Genomic DNA, 27246 nt, shown 5'->3' on the forward strand with positions numbered 1-27246 from the left:
GGAGATTGAACAATACGACAAAGCATGGAAAAATCAAATCGTGGAAGGAAGAATTCTAGTATGAAAATATGTTGGAGACTACCTGAAATCTTAGATCTGAAATTTTGACGGGCAGTTTTCATTTTGCCTTCCAGTAAGACCCCTTTCTCTACTCCAACCGAGATGCCCATTCATTCTAATCCACTGAAGTAGATGCTTACAATTTCAAAAAGTTTATCTTGCGATTGTTAAATTGACCAAAAATGCAAGAAAAAGGCAATTGACAAAACAGAGATGAAAATAACATATCTACTTAAAAAACTTACACCATCGCTTTTCCTTGAAGTCTGCCATTGCATCGGAAGGGTCTTTAAAGTGTGTCCATGATTGTATAAATTTAGATTTGGGTGCTAGAGAGGAAGAGGGGAACCATATGTCTACGAAAATCTGAAAATTGATAGAAAGGGAAAGAGAAATAGAAGGAGAAAGGTGCAGAGGAGGTTGCGATTGAACTTTCGAGGGCTCTGATCTGAGAACAATATTTGAAAAAGTAGCCTTGCAAGTATGGAAGGCTTGGAATTCATGTGGTGCTACGCTTGACAAGTGCTGTGCCAGGAATGGTTAAAAAATTTTCAATGCACGGCTCTGCTAAAAATTGAAAGGGACCAAAATTTTGAAATTTTCACAAAAAAACACCCATGATTTTCCACCAATAACATGAAACTTTGGCCCACTCGAATCAGTATTTGGAGGAAAGCTTTCCCGCACTCATTTTGGCTCCAATTTTTGATGAGGTATTATTGTCCTTTTCCTTGCTATAAGTCTCTTAATAGTGTCAAGCTTTCTACTTCTTACTAAAGTTGTTGTCGTTAATACCCTTTTTGTTTTAGTAAACGGAGGAAAGTTATAAAGAACTGGTGTTTCATTGAAAAATATATTTTTTTTCATCCGATTAATAAATTTATTTATGAAAAAATGGGTACTCTGTTCTTATAATTGAGAAAAACTATAAAGAGTTGGTATTTTTATTGAAAAACGGGTTCATTTTTATTTTATTCGATAAATAATATTTTTTTTAGAAAAATGGGTACTATATTCTTATCATGGAGGAAAGTCATAAAGAACTGATTTTAATTGAAAAAAGAGTTTATTTTTATTTTATTCGATAAACAAATTTATTTATGGCAAAATGGATACTCTTTTCTTATAAGGAAGGAAAGCCATAAAGAACTGATGTTTTATTGAGAAACGGGTTCATTTTTATTTTTTCGATAAATAATTTTTTATCTGATAAATAAATTTATTTATGGCAAAATAGGTACACGGTTCTTATAATAGAGAAAAGGCATAAAGAGTTAGGATTTTATTGAAAAAAGGGTTTATTTTTATTTTATCCAATAAATAATTTTTTTAGAAAAATTGGTACTCTGTTCTTATAATGGAACAAAGTCATAAAGAGTTCATTTTTTTTTATTGAAAAACGGATTTATTATAATTTTATTCCAGCCAACTGTGACCCATTTTTCCACTAACCTAAGTTAGACGGACTAAATCATTGAGTTTGTTAACCACAGTCAAAATTAACACAGAAGTAGCTGACTCAAATCACCCAATCCTTTATGACTTATACTAAATCAATACTAGGAAGCTTATTTGAAATAATAAAAAAATATTTTATAAATGATTAAAACTTAGTACATTAGTTAGTAAGTACTCGTAACATACTTGTATAATATATGATTATATGTATAATTTAATATTCTACATTGTGATATTCTACATGTAACTAGGAAGATTTGTTGTTATTGTTATCCAAACTTTCAAACTTTTTAAAAATTGAAAATGATTACAAACTTACTTTTCTACAATTAGTATAATTTGTTAATTAGCCAAAATTCTAGCAAAAGGCAAGCAAATGCAACTTGTAATCAATCCATTCTGATGCATGTAAAAATAAGGTAGCATTGTGCAAATAAATAAAAAAATTCACTTTATATAGTTCATTGTGACAACCAGGCTTATTCCCACATTTGTTTGAATTTTGATTACAATGGATATAACCTATTCCCTCCAAACCCCAAATTTTGAATTACAACATTCAACCAAAACATGCCCAAACTCTCAGGCTCGGTCATACAAGGACAACTAGTGTGAATATCCATACTACGCACGGTGCTTACATTATTAAAATAAATTAAAAGATTATACCATTTTAATTTGAAAAAAGTTAAAAAAATTATACCAACATAATTAAAATTTAAGATTTGACTAACAATAGTTCAAAATATGACAAAAACTGTAAATCATTCAAGAATTGTGTTTTTGCGAAAGATGAATCCTAAAATGATAATAATAATTTATATTAGAAAATGAATGATATTTGGATAGAAATAAATGTAATTGCATGTTTTATTTGATTTTCAAATGAAATACTTACCAATATTATGCATTCGGTTTGATAATCTTGTACAAAGGCGCGAATATTTTTTACACCAATCAACTTTTAGTATGAAAATTAATATTGGTGGTTTAATTAATTCTATTGAATTTTGAAGAATTCGTACTACAAAAAAAGTTCAGCAAGACTTGTATTTTTTTGAAGTGAACTTGCTGAATCTTTTTAAAATATTTCATTGGGATCACTATGGTGTGGGATTCGCTTTGTGATTAGTTATTTTTTTTCTTTGTAATCTTACAGGTTTGAAATTAAGATGCTGTTGAAATCAATAATGGAACCAATGGGGGCTAATGGAGGTCATAGCCCTCCTCCCCAAGTTTTAAAAATTTTAAATTATATAAATATTTGTGTAAAATAAAACTGGTCCTCCAAATTTATTATAATTTTAGTTTATATTATGAGAATATATAAGTATATATATGTACGTGTGTGCGTGAAATAACTACATTTGGGTGGGATCACCATAGTGTAAAATTCATTTTGTGATAAGTTATTTTCTCTTTTGTAATCTTGCAGGTTTGGAACTAAAACGCTATTGAAATTTGTTTGGATAGAGTGTTATTTAAAATATTATTTGAAATAATTATGATAGCACTTTTTGTGATATGATGTATGTGAAATAAAAAAATGTATTGAAAAATGTATTTATAATATAAGCAAAATATTATTTGAAAAAATCTGCTTTCCAAACACTCCCAAACTAATAGGGGCTAATCAGGGCCATAGGTCCCTTCTTTTCAAAGTTTTAAAAATTTTAATTCATATTGTGTAAATATTTGTGTAAAAAAAAGTTAGCCCTCCTAATTTTTTATAATTTTAGTTTATATTATGAAAAATATATATATGTATATATATGTATGCGTGTGTGTGTGTGTGAATTAACTACCTTTGAATTAATTTTTTATTAAATTTTTTTTTATTTTTTAATCCCTTTATAATTTGTGAATGATTGTGAGAGTAAAATATATTATGACAATAAGATACGTTGAATTGTGAAAATTGTAATTTAAATAGGCTACTAAATTTTGGATATTTGACTTTCGTAGTTGCGAATTTCTTATATTAACGGTTAGTTATTACTATCAGTGATATGATAAGTGTCAGTAATAAATGTGAGATGTGAATTGAAATTTGCAGATATCATTTTACAGAGGTGGTTATTATCTGTTAGTTAAAGTTTAGGAGTTTGAATTTTACGGGGTAGTGAAAAAAACGTGCGGGAAATGTGGGAAAAATATGAGCATAATTATAGGATTTGTAGGAGCGGTTACATGATTAGTTAAGAGATAAACATTTTTTAATTATAAAAATGTAAAATTCTATTAAAATAACATTCAAACTTTTGACAATTTTGGAAGCTCCCTATCCAAAACCCCCTCAGCAATACATATAGATATACTAAATGATAGTTATGGTAGCGAAATAGTTTTTACCTAATATAACATGTTGTTGCACTTTTAGCGATCATTTGATTTATTGTTGGACCTATTCATCTAAATAGAATAACACCTAAAATTATGGAAGTAATAAGTTTCCTATCTAAAATAGTAAGTTAAGCCTAATAGATTAGTAACTTTTATATCTCAAAAGGTAAATTGGAATAAATATTAAACTTAATTTTTAAATAAGTAGATTACTACTTTATATCCCAAACTTACTTTTAAAAGAGTAAATTTAGTTCAAATAATAGTAAGTTTTTATACATAAATAGTAATTCTTACTAATAAATAGAAATGTATAAAAGTATTTATCGAAAAAAAGTATAAGAACGAGTACCCATTTTCCTTAAATAAATATTTATTTATCTGACAACATTATATTGAAATGCATTTTTCGATAATAAAACCAGTTCTATATGGCTTTCCCCCATTATAAGTAAAGATTAAACCCATTTTCCGTAGAGGTCCATTCATATATTCAAACGTGTGTTTCAATTTAAAAGTTTCAACTCTTTATGGCTTTCCTCTCTTACAACAACATAATACCCAAGGTGCCTTAAAGACACAATGTTTTATCAGATAAAATGAAAATAATCCCGTTGTTGAATAAAAGACCAGCTCTTTATGTCTTTTGGACCATTACACGAACAGAGTAGCAAGGTGCCTTAAATAGAAATGTATTTATCGAAAAAAAAAGTATAGTTAAACCCGTTGTCTTATAAACGACCAGCTCTTTATGGCTTTCGTCCATCATAGAGTCAGGAGTACCCAATTTTCTTAAATTGGGTACTTCATTTATCGGAAAGCATACAAAATAAACACATCGGTGTTTATTAAAAGAACCCCACTTTTCAATGCTTTCGTCCGATTTCGCGCTTCTTCCTTACTACTATACATACTGTGTTTAGCTTATCCGCCAAGCTTCGCGCCTTTTTTCCCTGCCCTTACTTCAGCGTACGACCCCCTCACTTTGGAAGTTGCCTAATTTAGGCACTCCACATTTTACATTTGCAGTTGTAATCCCCCAACACCCAACAGCCCTCCAGGTTGCAGGTAAAGAAACCCTTTACAGGTGTCCATCATCCACACTTCCCCTATCATTTGTGGTCACAATCATACCGCAGCAACTTTCCACACCTCTTCTCTGATTCCTAAACATACTGCAGCAACATCCATATAAATATCCTTTGCCATACAGATTGCAATCCATTAACTCAATAATACTGGGAATGAAACACCGATAGACTCAAAAAAGAGTGGCTGAAAAATTTGTGACAGCAAAAACAGAAGAAAAAGCAAAAGAATCGGAACTGAAAACCAAGGAGGAGCTGAAGCCCTGGGAGCAGCGCTCTGTTGTGATCACCATTCCTCGTTTTGACTACAACGCCTCTTCTTCTCTCCTCAGTCATTCCCACTCCGGATTCCTCATCACCTGCCCCATCAGTAAGGCCTCTCATCCCATCTCTTCTGTCCAGAAAGTTATGTTTTTTTGTTATTTTTGTACTTTATTGGCATTTATTTATGTAATTTGCTTCTGGGTTTTTTGAAAATTTTCAATTTGATTGTTTGGGATAGTCCGGGCAGTGTGGTGATTGATAAAAATGCTTCCTTTGTTATGTAGAGAGGGAGATGAGTGCAACAAAAGAAGCCATGTCAATTTTTGAAAAGGTAATGAATTCTGCTGGTTTTGTCTCGTCAGTTCTTTGGAATAATGTCACAATAAGGAAATTTTAGACATAAAGAAAATTCATGCTGACTTCAGAATCAGGACAGTTAAATTGGTTTAGTGAACTTGGTTTTATGGGATTCTTAAATTCCGGGCAAGGTTGGGAACTTGGGGTTTTTGTAAGTGAACAAGACTGTAGCGGGCTTGAATTACCGATGTAATGTGTTTGCAGCTGTAATTGTTTTGGTTTAAGATGAAGAGTAGCAATTTTATGGAATAGATGTTTGAATGATTAAGCATAAGTAAACAGCAAATGGGATGGCAACAAATTGATAAAACTGATGAAGTTTGGAGAACTGGGTGAGCTATGCAGAAGGTAGGCACAGGCATGTTGTGTTGTTCAAATGCAACAGGTGTTGATGGGGGAAAAACAAACTAGCTAAAGTTGTTTACCGTTTTAAACGTGATAACTTTTTGGAAATGAAGTGTAATGCTAATGGTCTTCATTTGTGAGAATAATGGCAAAATTATGCATGCAACACTATTTCCATCTGTTGAACTTAGTCTAGGAAAAACGTTGATGATTTTTGGGTTCTAAACTTGATTAAGATTTCAGTTTGCAGACAAACAGAAGGATAAGATGTCAATTATCCTGCCGATAGGTTATTAACATCTGAGTCTAGTAGCTGGCTTCAAATTTTTTTTCCAATAAATTTTTCCAATGATCTTCCACTTCATCCATTTATTTGTAGCCTGTGCATTTTTGGGTCACAGATTAGTATGGTTTAGTCCTTGTTTACAAGTCTTATTCAACATGTTTTGCTTACACACTGTCATTTGTCACTTGGTTCAATCAAGTGACTCTGCTTAAGTCTGCTGTGCCTTCTTGAGTAAATGACATGATCTGACATCCAAAATGCAGCACTGGTTAATCACTCACAGCTTTCCAGTATATATATATATATATATGACTTACCAATTTCCTTGAATTTGAAGAGGCTTATGGATACATAGTAACCTTAGCTTAGGCTTGAGCACATAACTGATACAGGTTAAGCACAAATTCACCTTACTAATACGGAACCTTTGCATTGTTTTCTTTGAAAATAAATCATAAACAACAGATAGAAGATATGCAATATTTTCTGCCGTAAGAAAAATTTTTTAAATATAAAAGCAATTTAATAAGTGTATTGTTATATTTCTCTAAAGAATGACATGGTCTTAAGTGATCATATTTCTGGAAGGAGAAGACTGTTAGTCAAATTTTGTTTGGCATTTGAGACATCAGATATTATATGCACGAAATATATAGCTGATTGCCAATCATCTATTTTGAGTTCTCAAGAAATAGATATATAAGCTTCAGTTTTGCTTTTAACATTAAAAAGGCATTCTTCGTTGCAGCAGCTTTGGATAATTGTCTTTTATTCATACCTAAAGGGACTTGTGTAGGCATGAGATGTTGCACTCTTCTAGGGCCCAAATAATAAGTGGACAATTTAGAGTTAGCTTAAAATCTTGTGGCAGACAACTTGTTTGGAATTGTTTTTGGATATATTTACACCAGAGGCCAAGCGTTGCTGAGGCTTATCACTATGTGAAAGAAATGAATGAGTTTCAGTTATATTTGAAGTCCTCTCCAAAGCCTGTATCGTTTTTATTTCTTGGACCTCTCTCGTTGCAAAGGGAAGACAAATGATAAACCAACTTGGAGAATGGGGAGGTGTGCATCTGGTGCTTGCAAGATTCTATTCTTTTGACTTCACGGAGTTTTTATAAAAGCTGTGTGTGCTGAATGTTTTCTTAGGGCTTCAAACTGATGTTGATATATTGATACATTATGCGTTCCATTCGTTTTTTATGAATGCCATCAATATTCACGACTGATGCAACCAATGAAGAGTTTAAGGGAAGAGTAAATTTTAATATTCTTGGGAACTTGGCTGAAGATCCAATTTACCCACTTTGAAGAATGGGTAATCTTTTTGGGATCTCGATTATTTATTAAAAATTTAAATTCTACATATTTCAGTAGACTTAAAATTTATGGTCCTTTAGTAGCTTATGGGTATTGGGTAAACTGACAGTGGAGGACACTTCGGCCATTGTTTGAGACCATAGGCTTATTCGTTGACTTTGTTGGAAGCGCTTTTAATTGGAATGTTGGGATTCATCACCTCAATTTCCTGTCATAAGATATTCTGGTCCCCAGGGCTGAGCTGAAGCCCAGTTATTGCATGTACTATTGTACACACACCCCACAGACCCAGGTTTGTTAGGCCATCCATGAAGGAGTTATTTAAGTTATTCACTGGTGAATTTTTTATGCATCTTTGTCTTGGAAGTGATGTCCTAAACCTTTGTGTCATATGTGGCTTTCTTCCTGACATTTTACTCTCATCTTCCATTGCATGTGGTAGTTTCTTTTCCCGTCCTTGAATATACACCAATGTGAAAGTAAGAGTTCAACCTGTCTTCCCCACTGTCAAATAACATTCAGTGTTAAAAGCTTGTGTTCAAATTTTGTGTGAATGAGTTTGCTGCTTTGAGGACTATTAGTTAAAAGAGTTCAGGACATTTTTATTGATCAGCAGCTTGTGTAAGTCAGAAGCTATTTTAGTGTACTTCTAATGGATTTCAAAAGCTGGGGAAGTGTTTTGTTATCTGGGCATGGGTCTTAAGCTTGAAGCATGCTCTATGTTGTTGGAATATTGAGTTGCTGAATTTGTGCACTAAATAGGGCTCTAGGATACAATCGGTGCAGAAAATTAGAACAGAAGTAGGGAAGAAGAAATTTAGAAACCGTTGCGTCCATGGGGATACTATTTTGTACCAGTTCTCCTTTTCAAACTGCCAACATAGAGATCTGATACATCACTCCTACAGTGGACAACCTTGCAGATTCTCCAAATCTCATGTTATTTTCATATGCATCAATAACTATCTGTATTCTTCTACTTCCATCAGTTGCAGCTATAGAAGACTTTTATATCCTGATTGCTGATTGAAACTTGAAGAATTCCATGAGAACAAAAATATCTGCTACCCAATCGAACTATTGACTTTTAAAGATGAGAATCCCTCTGAATCCTCCTATGGAGATAATAGAATTATGTGTCAAATATAGATAATCTTTTCTTACTGGCTATTCTATGTAAACTGTTTTCTCTTGGAAAATAGTGGAGAAATGAAGTGAGTCTGGCTAGCTGGTGGTGATCTATCGTCATTCTTTACTTTTTCTTTTCATTAATTTTTTTTCAAAATTTGATTGACTTTTAGCACTTCTGATCTTAGAACAATGCTTCTTTCTACAACTTTTTTGCTAACCCGGTTCTATCTTGATAGCTGTATTAATTTATGAAATCTTGGTTAAAAGAGTGACAATTAGCACAAGGATAATCAGAAATTTATTGTACAACAGATGGTCCAGGGGCAGAATACTCGAGTTTGGGAGCAATTCTGACATAATTGTTTGATATGATTATTAGTAGAGAAATTGCAGTTTAATGAAATGTAATTCTTGAAGATAATAGCTTATGGCTTTTATATACTAATGCTACTGAACTTGTGCAGAATCAGCATGCATGATATTTCTTCACCATCTTTTCTTTTTTCTTTTTCTTTTTTTTATAGATGATCTGATTGATTCATCCAATTTCATATATCTGAACTATCTCAACGGGAAACCTGCTTGCATCTAAAAGGTGTAAAGTGTAGAAATCAGCTTGGTGTCTTGTTACCTGTAATTGCAGTACATTTTCTTACATACCTTGTTGTGTATGTAAAACTAAATAAGTTAATTCAAGTTGCGTTTATGTTCTGTGAGATGTTGACCAGTTTATACGATTAAATATGCTTTGCAGTATGTCAGATCTTTGAGTATTCTAAATGCTGAAGGTTCTGAAAGTTTGGATGAGAATATGTCAGCTAAGAAGAGGAGAATATCTGTAAGTACAGAGGAGGAACTTGGCAACAGTTTGGAGAGGAAAGATGCGGCCGATGACTTTGGAGAACCTGGTAATAGTTTAAGTCGGTATTTTAGTTTATACACATGCTCGTACAGATAAATTAACATGTATGACAACCTGCAAATCTACAAAAAAAATGAAGAGGGTGGGGATTTGTCTGTAAGAACAGGTAATACGACTTGTATGCATGAAAAAATAAGAACAAGTTTATTAAAACAACTAGAGCCAGAATATAATGGAAGATTCTGAAGTTTTTTTGTCAGTGGCTCTTTGGCTTCTTTACCTTTTGGTTCTGAGCCAGAGACTCCACAACTAGAGCAAATTTTGCACCAGGGCATGTCCTGCTTGGCATGGTTATATTTTTTATGGCAAGATTGAGTGCTGTGACCGGCTTGATTGAGAAATTCATCTTCACGGGCTTAAGAAGAGGGCAACGAGCATTGATGGTCAACTTCACTGGCCTGCTCATCCTCCTCTTTGGAGTATCTGTTGGCTTCACTGTTCTTCTTCCAAGAAGTTATTAAAGAAGTAGTCATTGGAAAATCTTGTAATGTTTGGTTATATTTATATATAGTTTGGCCCAATATTGCAGCTAGACTAAACATTTTGTTAGAGTAATGATTCCCATGTTTGTTACAAGTGTTCTGAGTATTTGAATAGTTTATTTGGTCAAATAGTTCTTTTAAAACCTGCATTTTATGCATGAGATTTCTGACATTGGCATATGAACTTTTTTGGGACCATTCGAGCAGGAAAATGGCCATAAGTGCAGGTTTGAAAATAAGCTACTAGCTAGTAGATCAAGTTGATGGTTTGAACAACAAAATCTTGCCCCCTTCAATCTGCAATTTGGCTATGTCAAATCAGTAAACTGTCAAGTTAATTCTGAAAATTTCTTAAAGCTCTATAAAAATGCTGGTATACAATAATCAGTTTGTGTACTGGTCAGTGAAAACTCAGGTCTCAAAAGAGCTCAATCAGATGAGCAGAACTATGCCTGTGTATCTCAATACATGACAAAAATTTATTATGTGTTTCATAGAGTTAATTGAAAAGTATGAGTATTTTTCTAAGTATTTTTGAAATCTAGGAAATATGGAGTGTTTTGTATGATACGTGAGAACGAGTCTTATATAAGTACATTACAAATGCCTGCTAACTAGGACTAAGAGAAAACAAAATGAACAAACTAATATATTCAAATCATTTGCCCGTATTACATCCCTTCTTTCTTCAAGTATACTCTACCAGAAAAAAATCAATTCAGATTAATATCCTACCCCTATTTTTTTCCACTAATTGCCCAAATAAATTATTGTGGATATAACAAAATGGTTCATTATTGTAGAATATAATAAGATGTTTCCACCACTTGTAAAACCTACCAAAGATATCCATATTCTAAATTTCAAATTTTTGCCTACTAAGCATTTCATCATACTAAAAGAAAAAATCACTAGGCATTTCATCATACGGAGGGTGCTATATTTGTTCATATTACTCGACAATCAAGATTAACAAATTAGATCTTTGTACAAATTGCTATGTATTAGATTAAGAATTAATTTTGTATAAATGAAGTTCCGAGTGAATTTACTTCATTAGACTATATGCTCCTCATTTGCTAAAAAAAAAAAAAATCTCTCAAGGAAAAACATATGGATCTAAGATGTTAAAAGTAGGGGAAAAAATGAGGTAAAGAACTAGTGTTGTACCATGGAAGTTCACGTACATTAAACATATAATTCAAAAATGTGTTTACTCAGAAATATAAAATTACTTGCTACAAAAACTCAAAAGATTCCCATATATATTAAACACATCCCGCCCAAATTGCCTTTGGTCATGGACAGCCGATTGAAGTTTGGGATCATTTGCCACCATTACCCTCATTTGTGCATTAGCTCAATAGATATATTATAGAGTGCAACTCTTCCATCAGTTTTACATGGCCTGTGGTGTCTAATCGCATGAAATGAAACATGTTCATTGCAACCCTGTCAAGTTTCTGTGTTGTGATAATGACAGAGAATTGCTTAGAGTTATTTACTTCAAAAATCGAGGGAGGATTCAAATTCAATTTTGGAAAACATCGATCCCAGCATTAATGGCGTGTTCTCAATCACATTGCTTGGCCCTTTGGGGTAAAATCAGATGAAGATCTTACATCATGATGAAATGGAGTTTATACATTTCAAGTCCAAGAACACAAGCGCCATAACAAGTATAGTTGGCCGTTGTTGCAGAAGTACTACAACAAGTACAGCTAAAACAAACGACCAAAGGAAACAACAATTTGCAACCAAAAACAAAACATATCAAACACAGGAAGAACGAAGAGAAATGCCAAAGGTGATGAAGGCAAAAACTCAAAAGACCACGTAAATACCAAAACATGAAAAGGAATGATCATAATTTCCAAGAGGATTGACAACCTTACTTTGCGAAATCCCTTATTTTGCCATGACAACCTTCAAGTCTGGACTTTGGACTTCAAAAGGTGTTATACATCCAAACTAATTTCACTAACTGCTTCATACACTTCAAAATTAACTTAATGAAGACTGCCTTCTCTGTTTTACTTAACCAGAGCAAGTTTGATGGAGCCAACTATAAAAAACTATTTCGAGGAATTGAAGGTGATTGTAGCTATTTCATGATATGATTTGATACAAATGTAGTAAGCAGTAGAAAGGAAAAAGTAAACGAGAACTCAATGACATAAAGGGAAAAGCTAGTAAGCAACCTGAGACCTATAGAAGAGATGAGTTGACTGAATATCAATTAATGTTGAAAGCTGCAAAGAGTTGTCTCTTAGCTTCTCTTCTCTTAGAGGAACTTGCCTTCCCACCGACCATCAATCCAGTGACCAATGAAAACTTCAGGGATATGAGAAATTGTCTGATAATCTTCACTTTGTTTATCCAAATTCCGTACTTTGTGCACTAGCTCATCAGACATTTCAAAAAACCCCAGAGATTCAAGTCCGGTCAAGTTTTGGATGCCCGAAGGCAACTCTTGCATTAGTTTGCAATCACCTAAGCGCAGTTTTCTGAGGCTAGGCATTGATTCCTCTTATTTTTTTTATTATGTTTCTTGATTGCAACTTTTTGTGTGCGAGAGGAAACCTATGCATGAGTACAGGTCAAAGAAAGTTCAAAGATGCAAGTAACGTATTATAATTTCCTTTTGAGTAAGGTGACTGTAATTTGACTTCAATAGAAAGGAAATCAGCTGTGAATGAGTTTGGATAGTGTTTTGTGATATCAAAGCACTATCAGTCAAATTTTATTTGAGAAAAATATACATACAAACTAAGAATATAGAAAGAAAAAAAAAAAAAGGAACACTGAACCTTCAGTTGGGACTTTGGACTTTGAAAGGTGTTATCGAAGCTTTACTAATTTGACAAACTTCATCTTTTATGCTTCATACACTTTGATCTTGTTTTTTCTTCGGTAGATAGATGCTCTGTTCTATGTCTTGCTGAACCAGAAAAATTTTGATGGAGTTAACTGGAAAAAGAAAATCTAAATCCATACTTGTACATACGCATATTTTGAGGAATTGAGGTTGATTGTTACTATTTCAATATGAACTTAAGTCAATGGTCTTTTTTTTTTTTATCATGTTTTTTTATTGCAACTTTTTGTGTGACAGAGAAAACCTATGCATGACTACAACTCGAGTAAGGTGACTGTAATTTCACTTCACTAGCAAGGAATAGTGTTTTATGATATTATTTTGCATGTTTTCTATTGACATATCAGTCAAGTAATATATTTTACAAGTTTTCTTGCATTATGTTTCTATTCTAGGAACTGATGGCACTTGCATGTGCTTACCAAACCTGTTTATTGACTAATGGCACATTAATCTCTGGTTAAGGTTGAGACCAGGGCAAAATCGCCCTTAGCTTCTGAAAAATTGTTTCATTTGCAAATTCACAATTGAGAAACCAGCTCAAGAATAAAATCATATGCTATAGGCATGCATTTCTAAGATCAAGAACCAAATTTCATTCAAAAGTTGTTATACATACAAACTAATTTCACGAACTGATTCATACACTTTCAAATTAACTTATTGAAGAATGCCTTCTCTTTTCTGTAGTAGGTGCTCTGATCTATGTTTTACTTAACCAGAGCCAGTTTGATGGGGCCAACTATAAAAAGGAAATCTAAATCCATATATATGAACACACACTATGTTCGAGGAATTGAGCTATTTCATGATATGATTTGATACAAATGTAATAAGCAGTAGAAAGGAAAAGGTTAACGAGAGCCCATGAAATAAAAGGAAAAGCTAGTAAGCAACCTGAGACTTATACAAGAGATGAGTTGACTGAATATCAGTTAATGTTGAAAGCTGCAAAGAGTTGTCTCTTAGCTTCTCTTCTCTTAGAGGAACGTGCCTTCCCACCGATCATCAATCCAGTGACCAATGAAAACTCGAGGGATATGAGAAATTGTCTGATAATCTTCACTCCGTTTATCCAAATTCAGTACTTTGTGCATTAACTCATCAGACATTTCATAAAACCCAAGATATTCAAGTCTGGTCAAGTTTTGGATGCCCGAAGGCAACTCCTGCATCAGTTTGCAACCACCTAAGCGCAGTTTTCTGAGACTAGGCATTGATTCCTCTTCCACTCGCACCCATTTCAGTCTTGTTAATTGCCCGAGCTCTAAGTCCTGGAGTTTTCGAAATCCTCCAACCTTAAAACATATTGTCTCCCCTTCATAAGCACGATAGAGAATAAGTGATACCAGATTGGGCAAATGTCCGAGGGAGCCCATTGCATTCTCATCTTCTCCCAACCTACTATTGTCCAATACTAAGGTTCTCAAGGATTGAAGTGATGTCACCCATTGCGGTACTCTCTCTAAACGCCCCTTCAACATCAGACGTGTGAGGAATTCAAGCTTTGGAGAGATGGAATGTTGGAGATCAAGGGTCTCATCTTCTTCAATACAGGAGATGGACAACTCTCGAAGGTTGGTCAGCCTCAAGAGGGAGGAGAGCAACTCCTTTCCATCTTCTCTTCTCAGCTTTGTGATGGCTAATAGTCGCAATTGCGTTAGCTTTCCAACCTCCATTACTATTTTATCACTGTCTGCTTCTATACCATGCAGCTCCTCCAAAGAAATAAGCTTTCCAATTCCAAGTGGACATTTACAGCCCCAAATTGCATACTCAGTTGAATAATCACCCCGCCCGCCTAACAAAAGAGAATGGAGTTTTCTTAGCTTTAGAATTTCCACAGGCAACTCTGTTACATTCGTTCCCATCAGATCTATAACTTCAAGGTTTTGAAGCTTCCCAATAGATTTTGGAATAATTTTAACTCCAGTTCTTGCAAGATTAAGATACCTGAGATGAAATAGTTTGAAGACTTGCTTTGGGATGCTGTCCAATTCAGCTCCATACAAATCCAACACCTTTAGCAACTTGGGGTCACCACTTAAGAACTCGGATAAAAATGTAGTTGTGAGAGGATCTTCATACCCAAATATTACCAGAGACCGAAGACACTTTAAACTACTAAATTCTTGCGGATTATCAGTGAAGTTGTGGATTGCTAGGTGTCGAACTTTTTCAGGCCATCTTGTGTAATACCTGGTGGCTACAGTCGTGAAGTCCTGCTCTTTGGATTTTGAAACAATGATTTCACGCAGAAAATCGTGGAGACCACATGTATCCAATCTGCCATGGTCCAATGTGGATTTAACTTGGATTAAGCTTCTGTTGATGAGTTCTTTCATATATCCCATAGCAATATCAGTGGATGTTATTCTTTCTTTCTCTTCTACAAATCCTAGTGCAATCCACTTCAGAAGTATAGATACCACATCAATTGGATAATCTTCAGGGTAGATGCTTAGATACAATAGGCAGCTTTTAAGATAGTGAGGCAAATCATTGTAGCTAAGTAAGAGTACCCTTTTGATTCTGTCAAGCTTACCACTGCCATCTGCCTCGCCACCAAAACCATGAAGAATCATCTCCCATTCATCTGTCTTTTCCTTGTCCTTCAGAGCCAAAACACCACCTATTGCAACAATTGCAAGCGGTAGGCCCTCACATTTTTTCAGTATTTTTTTAGCAACTTCTTCTAGATTTGGAGGACAGTTATTGCTCTGAAATGTTCTATTGCAAAACAGAGTCCAAGACTCTTTATCAGAAAGAGGCTCCATCTTATAGACGAAGTCAAGTGATCCTAAACAGGACGCAGAAGCTACATCGGCTATTCGTGTTGTCAATACAACACGGCTAGCAGTAGTGCAGTCAGACAATACACATTTGATAGCTTCCCAGGCATCTATACTCCACACATCATCAAGGACAAGGATGTACCTTCTTTCTCGGAGGAAGTCTCTGACAAATTCACTCAGCATAATATCATCCATGAATTCCACTTGGGGAGGGACTGGCTGTCTGATTTCATTGTACAACTGTTGGATCAGGTTCTTGATGATGTCCCTGAACTGAAAATTTTGAGAAACAGTTATCCAGGCGTGGCTCTGAAATCGTTTCTTCACTGCAGCGTCATCATAGACTTTTTTCACCAGGGTAGTCTTCCCGAGTCCCCCCATTCCCGCAACCGAAACTACTTTCAATTGGGAATGGTCATCAAGGATTTTTGAGATGAGCTCTGCTTTGGGCTTATCAATCCCAACAAGTCGAGCTTCTTCAATGAAGAGTGATTGAGTACGAATGCCAAAATCTGGATTCACCTGGCGAGAAGAGCTGGAGCCTCTTTCTTGAGTACCATATTGGGACGGGAACCTTCGACGCCTTTCTGAAATCTCTCCAACTCTGGCCTTGATGTCTTTTATCTCCAAAGAAATTTGATGGCGAGCTTTCAGATTCTTTATTGAGTTATAGATCTTTCCAGCCTTGCCACAGAATCCGTCCTTGTAGCCACGAGCAAAGCGGAAGGTAAAATCATCGAGAACATCCTCTGTATCATAAGCAACTTCTCGAACCTGCTTTAGCCATTCTTGGAGTTGAGAATCATTATTGTCTTCCTTTGCTTCAGCTTCTCTGAGGAAAGCCTTCATGCTCCCGAGTTCATCATTGATGAATTGAACATCTGATTTAAGCCCCCCCAAAAGTGTGATCTCATGGGAAAGCAAGGTTGAGAGCTGTTTAATCAAAAAACCTACGACACCCTCTGCCATGATGCTCAATCAAATTTCTCAAGAGTCGACAGGCCAAGACTTCACAGTGGCAAATGATCAGTAGAAAAAGGAAGGTACCTTATCGCTGCTTTTTGTGATGGTGTCTCTTCCAGTAATGCTTTCCAGAGTGCAAAGGACGATTCAATAGTCTCCATGGGCCATAGTCAAAAGTTTCCCATTAATTTTTGCAAGTGGCCTTCCCCACCCATCCCCATCTATATAATTTATATTTTAGGAATATAAGAATTTGCCAAAGGGAGAAACACGGTTTTGGTACTCAATATTTGACTTGAATATTTTAGCCAAAATAAATCTATTCTCCAAATTTTTTGATTTTGACTTTACATTTTTAGTTCCTAATGTTTGAGGTTATGATCGATATGGTCCCTTTAGTTTCAAGTAGTCATAGCCAGCGGCTTTAAAATGAAAAAAAATAGGTGAATTGAATAATAGATGTGGCAAATGCCTTCATAAATCCCTATACAATTTCATAAAAACACTTTATGTCAACACAACAGCATCGTTGAACTTAAAGAGTTTTTTTTTTTTTTTTTTGAATAAGTTACAACTGGATGACAATATATATACATAATACATAAAATAAAAAGAAAAGGAGAATTCTAGTATTAATATGTAATTTATTAGCATTCACACTAGTCTACTACACAAGTTCTTGCATGAATTGTGCATAGCGTCCTTAATTTGTTAGAGTTAGGAATTGTAATTATAAAAACTAGTAACATAAATACCAATATGAAGTGCTTTTACTCATTATGGTTAATTATCAATTAATTACTAATAGTATAAAACAATGGTTACGTATATTATACCAAATTTGAGACCAATTATGCAAAAAGGAAGAAGTATATGAGACATTAGTCACATGAATAAATGAAATAAAAATAAAAAGTTTAATTAGAATCGCTAGCACCCATTTAAGACAATTGCACTGTAATTTGCATCTTATTTTATCCAAATACGCTCAATATCACTAATGAAAACTTAAGCGACTGAAATGATTAAAATTTCAAACAATAGGGATTAAAAGAGCAAAGTCAAAACTATTAAATAGTGGTAATTTGATTTTAACCCTTTGTCATTATTGAACTTTCGTCAAATGTCCTTAATGCACCTAATATCAGAAATTTTGAGAACCAAAATTATTTTGGTGGGAACATGAGAGACTAATTTAGCACATATGCTAAAAATTGGAGACTAAAACTACAATTCACCCAGTTTTCAAAAGAAAAATCATCACCTTTTTTGTTTTATTTTTGTGCACACGTGTAATTTTTTTCCTTTTTTTTCACCTTTGATATCACACAGTGGTCTAAACCAACTGACATATATTAATAGATTCAACTGTTAAAATAACTTATTTATGAATTGTGAGAGCAGTAATGTGTAGGAAAATCCTGTTTGGTAAAATCATTTAGTTTAAATTACATTTTAGTAAACTAAGTAAGTGGAAGAATTAAAACCTCATTTGTACCCGAAAAAAGGGGGGAAAATAAATATAAATCTCATTTGCCATACAAATTATAGTCCATTAACTCAATGGAAAACATGACCATTGGAAGTTGCGAGGCGACAACTTATCGCCACACATTGCATTAGTAAGCCAACTTGCAACTTGTGTCTCCGGTGACATAATATAATTGCTGAAAAGACCAATTAATTCTTGTTGTTTTCAACAATGGGTCCTCTTTAATTCTCCTTTAATCACAATGCCGAAAGAGCAAGCACTAATATTAAGTTGAGCAATGTTACTTTTTTAAGAAATAAATTAACATAGTTTTTACACGGCTAACTACATATTTGTTTGATTCTTGTCATATGTAAATTAGAAATCAAGTGCTTCAGTAAAAAAGGTAGCTACCTCGGCATTTTATCCTACTTTGGAAATTTACTCAAATTTACCAAATTTGATGGTTAATATGCTTGAGTTTTAGCATTTCATTTATGACTATTATTGTTTTCAGACTTAAAAGTTGACTTGAGAATCAGGACAGTTGAATTGGTTGACTGAAGTTGGTTTTGGTGGGATTCTTAATTTCTTGGTAAGGTTGGGAACTTGGGGTTTTTGTAAGTGAATAAGACCATAGCGGGCTTGAATTACCGGTATAATGTGTTTGCAGCTGTAATTGTTTTGGTTTAAGATGAAGAGTAGCAATGTTATGGAATAGATGTTTGAATGATTAAGCATAAGTAAACAGCAAATGGGATGGCGACTAACAATAGATAAAACTCATGAAGTTTGGAGAACTGGGTGAGCAATGCAGAAGGTAGGTGCAGGCATGTTGTGTTGTTCAAACGTGTTAGGTATTAAGGAAGGGGGAAAAACAAACAAACTAAAGTTGCTTACTGTTTTAAACTTGAGAAGTGTTTGGAACTGAAGTGTAATGCTAATAGCCTTCATTTGAGAGAAAACTGAGAGAATAATGCAGTCGACACAGTTTCCATCTGTTGAACTTAGTCTAGGAAAAACGTTTATGATTTTTGGGTTCTAAACTTGATTAAGATTTCAGTTGGCAGACAAACAGAAGGATAAGATGTCAATAATCCTGCCAATAGGTTATTAACATCTGAGTCTAGTAACTGGAATCATTTTTGCTTTTGATCTTCCGCTTCATCCATTTATCTGTAATTAGTGCATTGTTAGGTCACAGATTAGTATGGTTTATTCCTTGTTTACATGTCTTATTCACCTTGTGTTGCTCACTCTGTCATTTGTCACTTGATTCAATCAAGTGACTCCATTTAAGTCTGCAGTGCCTTCTTGAGTAACTGACATGATTCTTCATCCAAAATGCAACACTGGTTAAGTTCTTTGTCGCCCATATCTTTCCAGTGTATATATATGAAAGAGTTACCATTTTCCTCAAATTTGAAGAGGCTTATGGATACGTAGTTAGCTTAAGCTTGTACATAAGTTAACTCATTTCGGCTAAGAACAAATTCACCTTACTAATACAGAAGCTTTGCATTGTTTGCTTTGAAAATAGAACAAAAACAATAGATAGAAGATATGCAATATTTTCTACTGTAAGAAAAAAATTTATAAATATAAAAGCAAATAAATAAGGGTATGATTATATTTCTCTAGAGAATGACATGGTCTTAAGTGATCATAATTCTTGGAGGAGAAAATCATGAGTCCAATTTTGTAAGGCATTTGAGACATCAGATATTCTGTGCATGTATTATATGGCTGATTGTGAGTCATGTAGCACGAGGTCTTGAGTAGTAGATATGTAAGCATCATTTTTGCTCGAGTAAATGACATGTTTCGTCATCCACAATGCAACACTGGTTAAGTTCTTTATCACCTATAGCTTTCCAGTGTGTATATATGAATGAGTTACCATTTTCTTTGAACTTGAAGAGGCATATGGATACATAGTCAGCTTAAGCTCGAGTACTTATCTCATACGGGTAAAGGAAAAATTGACCTTAATTATACGGAAGCTTTGCATTGTTTTCTTTGAAAAAAAAACAGAAACAATGTATAGAAGATATGCAATATTTTGTACTGTAAGAAAAAAAATTTATATATATAAAAGCAATTTAACTTGAAAAGCTAACAAAATATGATTGTGCTTCTTCTATTCGCAGAGGATTAAAACATAAATTTGACCAGAAAAACAAAGAACTTAAATTATGTACCAATTTTGGTATGTAGTCGGTTTGGCAGAGAATTTGAGTTGGTTTGGTATGTAGTCAACTTATCACAGGCTGGTGGTGGTGGTGGTAAACTCTGCGCTCGGAAACTCGAGAACCAATGCCAGCTTTAGGCTTAGAGGTGAGTTTTGGTTCCTGTGGTTCCCTAATTTATGGTTTAGGAGGATTCTATTTTCACCCTACTGAAGATGGTTCTAATTATGTCATGAAGCCTGATGATGAAGAGGATTGCACGGTTTACTTTTACGGCACCTCCAAGCCCTTCCAAGCTTGAGAACGGGTGATTCAAAAGTCAGGGGTAGTAGAATCTATGTCCTTAGGAAATGAGGTAGGCAATCCATGGGGCAAGTATTTGGATCAGTCATTTAGCCAACCATAGCGGCATCCTCTGAGTTGTAAATTTCCTGTTGGTGAACCTCCCATTGAAAGATCTCTCCCTCCCTCCCTTGGATCAAAAATTTGACTCTCAGCACTACGTCCTGTTTCCTATCGGTGCTGGGGATCAAGTTGTTCTTGTGTGTTACGAATCGGAGGTTGACAAAGTGTTCAAGGTTTGTCGACGATCGCGATCGGTTCATTATTATCCCTTTTGTGTGGAAGGGAATTACTTGTTCACAAATTTCGGCATCAGTATTTTTGCCTGTCGTGTATTTGACATGAGTTTATTTCAAGGACCTGCTCCTTCTATGGTAAAGTTGAGGGATTGCCTGACCACTTTTTTCCTCCTCAATATCATGGTCATAGTCCAATGCCCTTACAGCGAATTGGCCCAAATAAGTTTGCTACCCTTTGCCTCGCAACTGTGGGGCAAAAACCACCACATTGTGCTAGGTTGAGTGTGTTCACCACTTCACCCGATGAGGAGGAGCATTCTGCTGCCCCTCTTCGGGAGGGGAAGAAGGAAAATGATACTTCTTTATAGGAAGAAGATGAAGAAGGAATCTTGTTTTGTTCCCAACATTGAATTAGACAAGTCTTGAACTCGAGGTAGAGGAGCATGTTCATTTTTATATTGATGCTATTGATGTAGTATTGCCTCAATCAGAAGCAGATGTGCATATGTGGTGGTCCGTGGTGAGGAAGGTTGTTTGAGTTCAGTTCTGAAATTGCACATATTCATGGTTGGCATTTGGGAAATTGATGAACTCGGATGTTTGATCATTTGTTGTTTAGTGTACCAAAGGACTTCCGAATCAACCATACTGTATATACTAAACATCTTTACTAGTTTTGCTGTTTAGTATACCAAAGGAACATGGTTTTTCTGCTAACAAGGAACTAGATGAGTGACTTGAGATCAAGCCTGGGGAGCATGCTAATTTCTTTATTGACCCTGTTGCTGTAGTATTTACTCAAACAGAGGTAGATGACAAGAATAAGCATGAGATGTGTAGCTACAAACAGTGTATCTTAAAAAGTGCTTAACCACAGGGAATGTATAAGGATCATATCTGTAAGTACAGAGGAGAAACTTGGCAACAGTTTGGCGAAGAAAGATACGGCTGATGATTTTGGAGAACCTGGTAATAGTTTAAGTCTGGTATTTTAGTTTATATACATGCTCGGACAGATAATGCAAATTAACATGTATTACTATCTGCAAATCTACAAAGAAAATGAAGAGGGTGGGGATTTGTCTGTAAGAACAGGTAATATGAATTGTATGCATGAAACAATAAGAACAAGTTTATTAAAACAATATGTGACTATAAAAACAGGGAATGAGAAGTAAATAGAAGGAGAAGAGTAAAGAAAATACCTTATGATAGCTGCATCCCTGAGACATACTTATTTAGCCTAGTTTGACTTTGTAAAAGGCTCTAATACTGCCGATGTGCTTAAACACCAACACCCTATCCCCGACTGGGCCTTTAGCAAAAATTATCTGTGTACCCACTTTGCTACAAATAGTTTATGTGAGAGGTATGTATCTGTGAAGGTTTTGGCTTCTTACTACAAGAGTAGAGTTCAAGGCACAATTAAAATTATTAGCAGGTAGAGAAAAGATGAAATGGAACTTCCCTTTGAAAAACGAATGAATGAATGAACAGAACGTACTCTAAAAAAGTTGTAGAAGAAATTGTGTTATTTCCATTGTCTATTCTTTCTTTCAACAGCCCCCTGTTGTTGTTTGGTCTGAGAACTGGAGCAGAACAATCTATCATTCTTTTCTTTTTCACATTGTCTACTCTCGCTGTTTTGCATCTTTTGCGTAACAAATCGGTACCATGGATTTCCACTACCCATAAGTCTTTTTGAAATATTATAAATCATTCTCTCTTTCTCTGTCTTTTTGCAACTTAAAGTTATTCTGGAAGTTAAACATGCACGAAAAGTTAGTGTTCAAGAAAAGAATATGACTGTTTTGACGTAATCCAAACTTCTTAGAAGTATTGCAAGGACTGCACCTACTCAACATCAGGCTCTATAAAATTTTTCATTGCTGTAATAAATGGTAACTCCTCTTGTATTCATTTAGTGGTAATACTATGCATAGAAGTGCATCAGAGAGATTGTTTGCTTTTCACCTCTCTGTTACTAATAATTTCCATTGCCATTGACAATTACAAATAGTTACTTCTATTTGGTCAACCAACCATGTAGTATTCTGAGGCAGCAACAATGAGCTGATGCTTGATTTTTTCTCTATTCAACCAAAAGCATAACTCAATTCTTCCTATGCTTATTAAAAATTAAAAGTGACTCATTATCCAAGAAAATCAATGATGGAAAAAATTAAGATAAACTGAAAGCAATAAGATCGTCCTGCTATTGACCTCATAATCACCATTTTTGAGATGCCAAATAACACAAAGAAACAAAAATTGAGTAATCTTTAGTCTAATTCAATGTCAAGCAACAAAGTAAACATCTTCATAATTTTCAATTTGGAAAGTTCATAACTCTGGGTCCTAAACTGTCATTATAAATAGAAATGCCCAATGAAATGACCTTCACTGAGGGCATAGGAAAGTTCACACCTCTGGGTCTCAACAATTAACAGAAATATCCAATGAAATGACCTTTACTGATGTTAGGCACCATTGAAATGCATTATTAGAAAATAAAACCTGCCATCTTTTTTTAGTAGACAGAAATGCAAGCTTCTGGATAATAAATAGCAAGTCTAACAATTCCTTCAGCTTACTGACATTGGTATGAGAAACTTCTGTAGTCTTCCTTGCTGTTTCTTTAAGTACAAAAAAGAAGTTTGAAAAGTTTTTTCCTGGATTTGGATGCATCAAGTTCTCTTTGCTTTCGTAACATGAGAAATAATACAAGGTTTTATGGATAAAAGAGTGAAAGGAACAAGGACAAAAGGGGGAAATTCCTATAGGATCCTCACATCCCACTTACGTATCATATAAAGTACAAATATTTGAAAGCACATTTGTCCTCCATAAGTATTTTAGTGCAAAATTCCTCAAACTTTACAATGACTATAGTAATTCTAACTCTTTTGCTTTTACGTCTTCTGAAATGACTGACCACAACCTGTTATGTCAGGTAAATGCACAGAAAACTCTCGCTCCTTCCAGATTCAGTTAGAGATAATATAAGTGACACTGAAACAAGTAATACACTTTCGCTAGTCAAGTTGACCAGGAGCGGTTTACTTCTCTTCGGCTTTCCTAAGGGGGAGGACCCTGCCGTTGTTGATATTGTGCAAAACATCATTCCATTGCAGGAAAGTGGGAGTCTAAAGTCAGCACAGTAAGATTCTTACTTCTTACCTTGAATGTTCTTAGCTTTATCCAGATCTCTGTACTTAAAGCCTGTTTTATTACCAAGAGATTGTAAGACATGCATTACAATATTTGTTTTAAATAGTTGTTACATATATTTGATTTTGGGGCATATTTTAACAAATCCTTCTTGTGTTTGCTCTTTTACCTCCATGTTAATTGATGTCTTCTAATTGGTATGGCGTTTGTTGTAACATGGTTATGTTGTTCGACAAAAAGTGCTTATTTGATAGCAAGAGAACCAAGTGAAAATGTGGTAAAAATGTAAAAGAAATAACATAGTGGAGATATTGCTAGAAGGTTATGGTAGTAAACCAACATACAAGAAGTTCACAGCAATTACTGGTATATTGTTGTTGCAGCGTCAAATCTACTATCTTAAGAAGCTTTAAAATAAAAGATAAATAATATATCATAGGGGAAAGTCACAGATGCAGTTTTCAAGGGTTGCTTCAAATGCACATTTTTCTTATTTCTTCTTTAACTTGCAATATTCCCAGATTAATTTCAGCATAGAGTATGGTGTTTTGCTTTCAAAATTACTTGCTGTTGTATTAGACTTACTCTCTGATATTGCTGGCTGAAATTGTTTAGACTGAGGTGCTTGGAGGATACAAATGCATCATTGCAATGAAGTTAGGCAGCAGGTAACCAAAAAATGGTTGCAGCATTCTAAATTTTGCTTTTTCCCCTACCAAACCCTGATTGATGAGGCTAGATGAAGTCTCTAATTTTTCATTTTTTTTAAGGCTAAGAATCTTGTCCATTGGACACCCAACCTCTCTCTTTCTCTCTCCACCACCTCCATTCCCAGTAGAAGGGCGATCATACATTACATCATATACGGAAAACAAAATTATTATGGAGGAGTTGACTTTGCTGGTGATTTCTGTTTAAATTATTATTGATTTTCTTCTCCCAATCGGCTGTTTCCAAGGACCTTGTCTTCTTGTTTGGCAACAATTTATCTTTCAGGATCCAACTGTCTGGCTTGTCGTACTACATTTTTGAAGAGTTTTATTTTGTTTTGACAAAAGCACTAGTCATTTAGGTATATCTAAACTTCAGATGGAGTTCATAGTTTGATTAAGAACGGGAAAACAAAGATTCAACAAAAGATAAAAGCCATGAATCTAAAGAGAAAGCAGGAAAAGTTAGACAGTATGTGCTTGTTTAAATGGATTTGATATTATAACATATGAGCTTACAGCATTTTGAGTCACTTTCATATCTGTTTTTGCTATTCTAGGATTATCAAGGAAATTGCTTGTTGGTCTCAGTCTATTGCAGTAGCATTTTATTACCGGAGTCCCATATCATGCTTAATTTTCAAAAGTTAGTAGTGATATCTTGCCAGGGAATTACATAATGCTAATCATTCGGATTCCATTTTGTGCAAAGAATTCAAGTCCTGATTGTCAACATATTTTTTCCTTTTAATGTTGTTTCTTCGATTGGATAGTGAGTTTCTTTGTAGGTGGAGAAATTTGTTGTCAGCATGCATAAACAACTGACTCAACGTTACATCTCAAGACCCTCTGAGTTGGCTCCACCTATCCTCTTTTGCAGTCTATTATAGCATAGTTTTCAGTTAGCACATTCATTTGCTATAGGATTTTATCTTCTGCAAGCTTCTTCTTGATAAGCAAAAGCATGTTACAGAAACCTATGGAAATTTTATCGCTTTCTTTGTTTCTATAATTGCATGTTGTCTGATAGTTGATGCATTACTCAGAAGAGTTTGTGTGGCTATACATTTGTAATTCTTTCTCACAATAAATGAGAGCAGTAGATAGTGTACCTAGTGAAGCATGAGCCTCATCAAAATCGTAAACTTATGACAAAGCAACTGCTTGCTAGAAAAAAAATTCTGGCAAAGAAAGAGAAAGTTGGTGTTAGGGGATTGGGGGGCGGATAGGTTTTATTTCTTTTGCCATACTCAACTGTTATCTGCATAAGAACTCTCCCATAGCCTTTCTTGGGATCAAAGAGGAAAGTAAAAGGAGAGAATAAAGAAAATAGTGCCCAAAGCAGGCAAAAAAAATAAAAAGGAAAAAAAAAGAAGAAACAGACACAGAAGAGATAGTACATAGGACTAATAAGTGTCCCAAACTAATTGTCTTCCATAAGTGTACATTCTCACACAGAACACTCACACAAAGAGAGGTCCACGTTTGAGAACTTTCTTTGTGATAGCCAATTCCTTTACCTGGCATTTATTTGGTTCTCTGTTCATTCAACATTTACTTTTTTCAGAATATCTTTGGTTGTGATGCATTTGGTTATTAATTGCATCTTTAATCATCTGATGCAGATGGTGCCACCGTATATTCCCTATCCAAGCCACTTGTAGGTTAGATGAGAAGGAAGTACACTCTATCGTGTGAAAGCTAGTCAATCAGTTTCCGAAAGATAAAAAGAACAAAGTTGCACAGCCAGTAAAGGTATGCCCTGAAGTTTATTTTTGTGCAGGTTGATCATTAATTCTGTCGCATGAGCATCTGCAATTTGGAATAGGCATATGAATGCCTATGAGAGAGACCTTTCACTTTATGCTGTATAAATGTCTATAGTATGTCTTCTGGAAGAACTCAAAGCACTCATGACGTTCCACAGTTTGCAGTTGGGTACAATAGAAGAGGAATTGAGGAAACTCAGATGAAGGATGTGAGAGTAACTTCAAATGGTTCCAAAATATCTGTTCTCTTACCGTGGCAAATGTTTTAGGATTGTGGCAGCTGCTGTTAAAGATGATGTTCCAGATTCAATTGTAGATCTGAAGTGCAGTGAGGTAACAGCTAAAATACGAACATAAAGAAATGTAATTCCTTTACTTTTCCTGGCTGTTGTAGTTTCATGCGCTAATTCTATCTACCTTTTTGCAGCTTGCTGTGCTGCTTGAGGTTCTGCCACACTCTGGGATTCCTAATGAGAGTGTGGTGGTTGGTGTGCCAGTTTTCCACAAATGCTTGTTAGTTCAAAACCACATCTGTGTCTCAGGGCATTGGTAAAAGGATGCTAAGTCCAACACTGGGAAGAAAGGTCAGTGATGATAACCTTGCTTGTGATGATAATCTCCACAAGCAAAGCTGAAGTGAGCATTCTGTGTTACTCAGAAA

The 27246-nt window shown here is 34.8% G+C and overlaps 2 protein-coding genes and 1 long non-coding RNA gene across 6 annotated transcripts; 2 read left to right on the forward strand and 1 right to left on the reverse strand.

Annotated features, from left to right (window-relative positions):
* The first annotated feature begins 5034 nt into the window (after positions 1-5034).
* Positions 5035-10422, forward strand: LOC113754153. 3 transcript variants are annotated; one of them, XM_027298504.1, is made up of 4 exons: positions 5035-5319; positions 5498-5544; positions 9409-9562; positions 9847-10210. In XM_027298504.1, the coding sequence occupies exons 2-4, from the start codon at positions 5506-5508 to the stop codon at positions 10035-10037; spliced, it is 384 nt and encodes a 127-aa protein (XP_027154305.1). In that variant the 5' UTR covers positions 5035-5319; positions 5498-5505; the 3' UTR covers positions 10038-10210. The 3 variants fall into 3 exon arrangements, 2 of the variants coding, with proteins under 2 accessions (XP_027154305.1, XP_027154306.1); XM_027298505.1 differs by having other exon boundaries at positions 5053-5319; positions 9777-10210; XR_003465134.1 differs by lacking the exon at positions 9847-10210 and adding an exon at positions 10286-10422 and having other exon boundaries at positions 5062-5319.
* Positions 10423-13916: 3494 nt separating this feature from the next.
* LOC113752248 (disease resistance protein RPM1-like) lies at positions 13917-16700 on the reverse strand. The gene has a single exon (XM_027296369.1). The coding sequence runs from the start codon at positions 16698-16700 to the stop codon at positions 13917-13919; it is 2784 nt and encodes a 927-aa protein (XP_027152170.1).
* A 5128-nt stretch (positions 16701-21828) lies between these two features.
* LOC113754156 lies at positions 21829-26912 on the forward strand. Of its 2 annotated transcripts, none has more exons than XR_003465138.1 (4): positions 21829-21904; positions 23889-24095; positions 26442-26571; positions 26744-26912. It is a non-coding gene; the product is annotated as an uncharacterized LOC113754156 (long non-coding RNA). The 2 variants fall into 2 exon arrangements; XR_003465137.1 differs by lacking the exon at positions 21829-21904 and adding an exon at positions 22677-22836.
* The last annotated feature ends 334 nt before the right edge of the window (positions 26913-27246 follow it).

Source organism: Coffea eugenioides, chromosome 11 (assembly GCF_003713205.1).
Source record: "Coffea eugenioides isolate CCC68of chromosome 11, Ceug_1.0, whole genome shotgun sequence".
NCBI classification, from domain to species: Eukaryota; Viridiplantae; Streptophyta; class Magnoliopsida; order Gentianales; family Rubiaceae; genus Coffea; species Coffea eugenioides.

What these genes read in the sequence shown, in the direction of transcription:
- LOC113754153 (XM_027298504.1), top strand. Translation starts at nt 5,506, where the DNA reads ATGAGTGCAACAAAAGAAGCCATGTCAATTTTTGAAAAG. An exon ending in CCATGTCAATTTTTGAAAAG is followed by an intron (nt 5,545 to 9,408) that starts GTAATGAATTCT and finishes TATGCTTTGCAG; the next exon opens with TATGTCAGATCTTTGAGTAT. An exon ending in CGATGACTTTGGAGAACCTG is followed by an intron (nt 9,563 to 9,846) that starts GTAATAGTTTAA and finishes ATTTTGCACCAG; the next exon opens with GGCATGTCCTGCTTGGCATG.
- LOC113752248 (XM_027296369.1), bottom strand. Translation starts at nt 16,700, where the DNA reads ATGGCAGAGGGTGTCGTAGGTTTTTTGATTAAACAGCTCTCAACCTTG.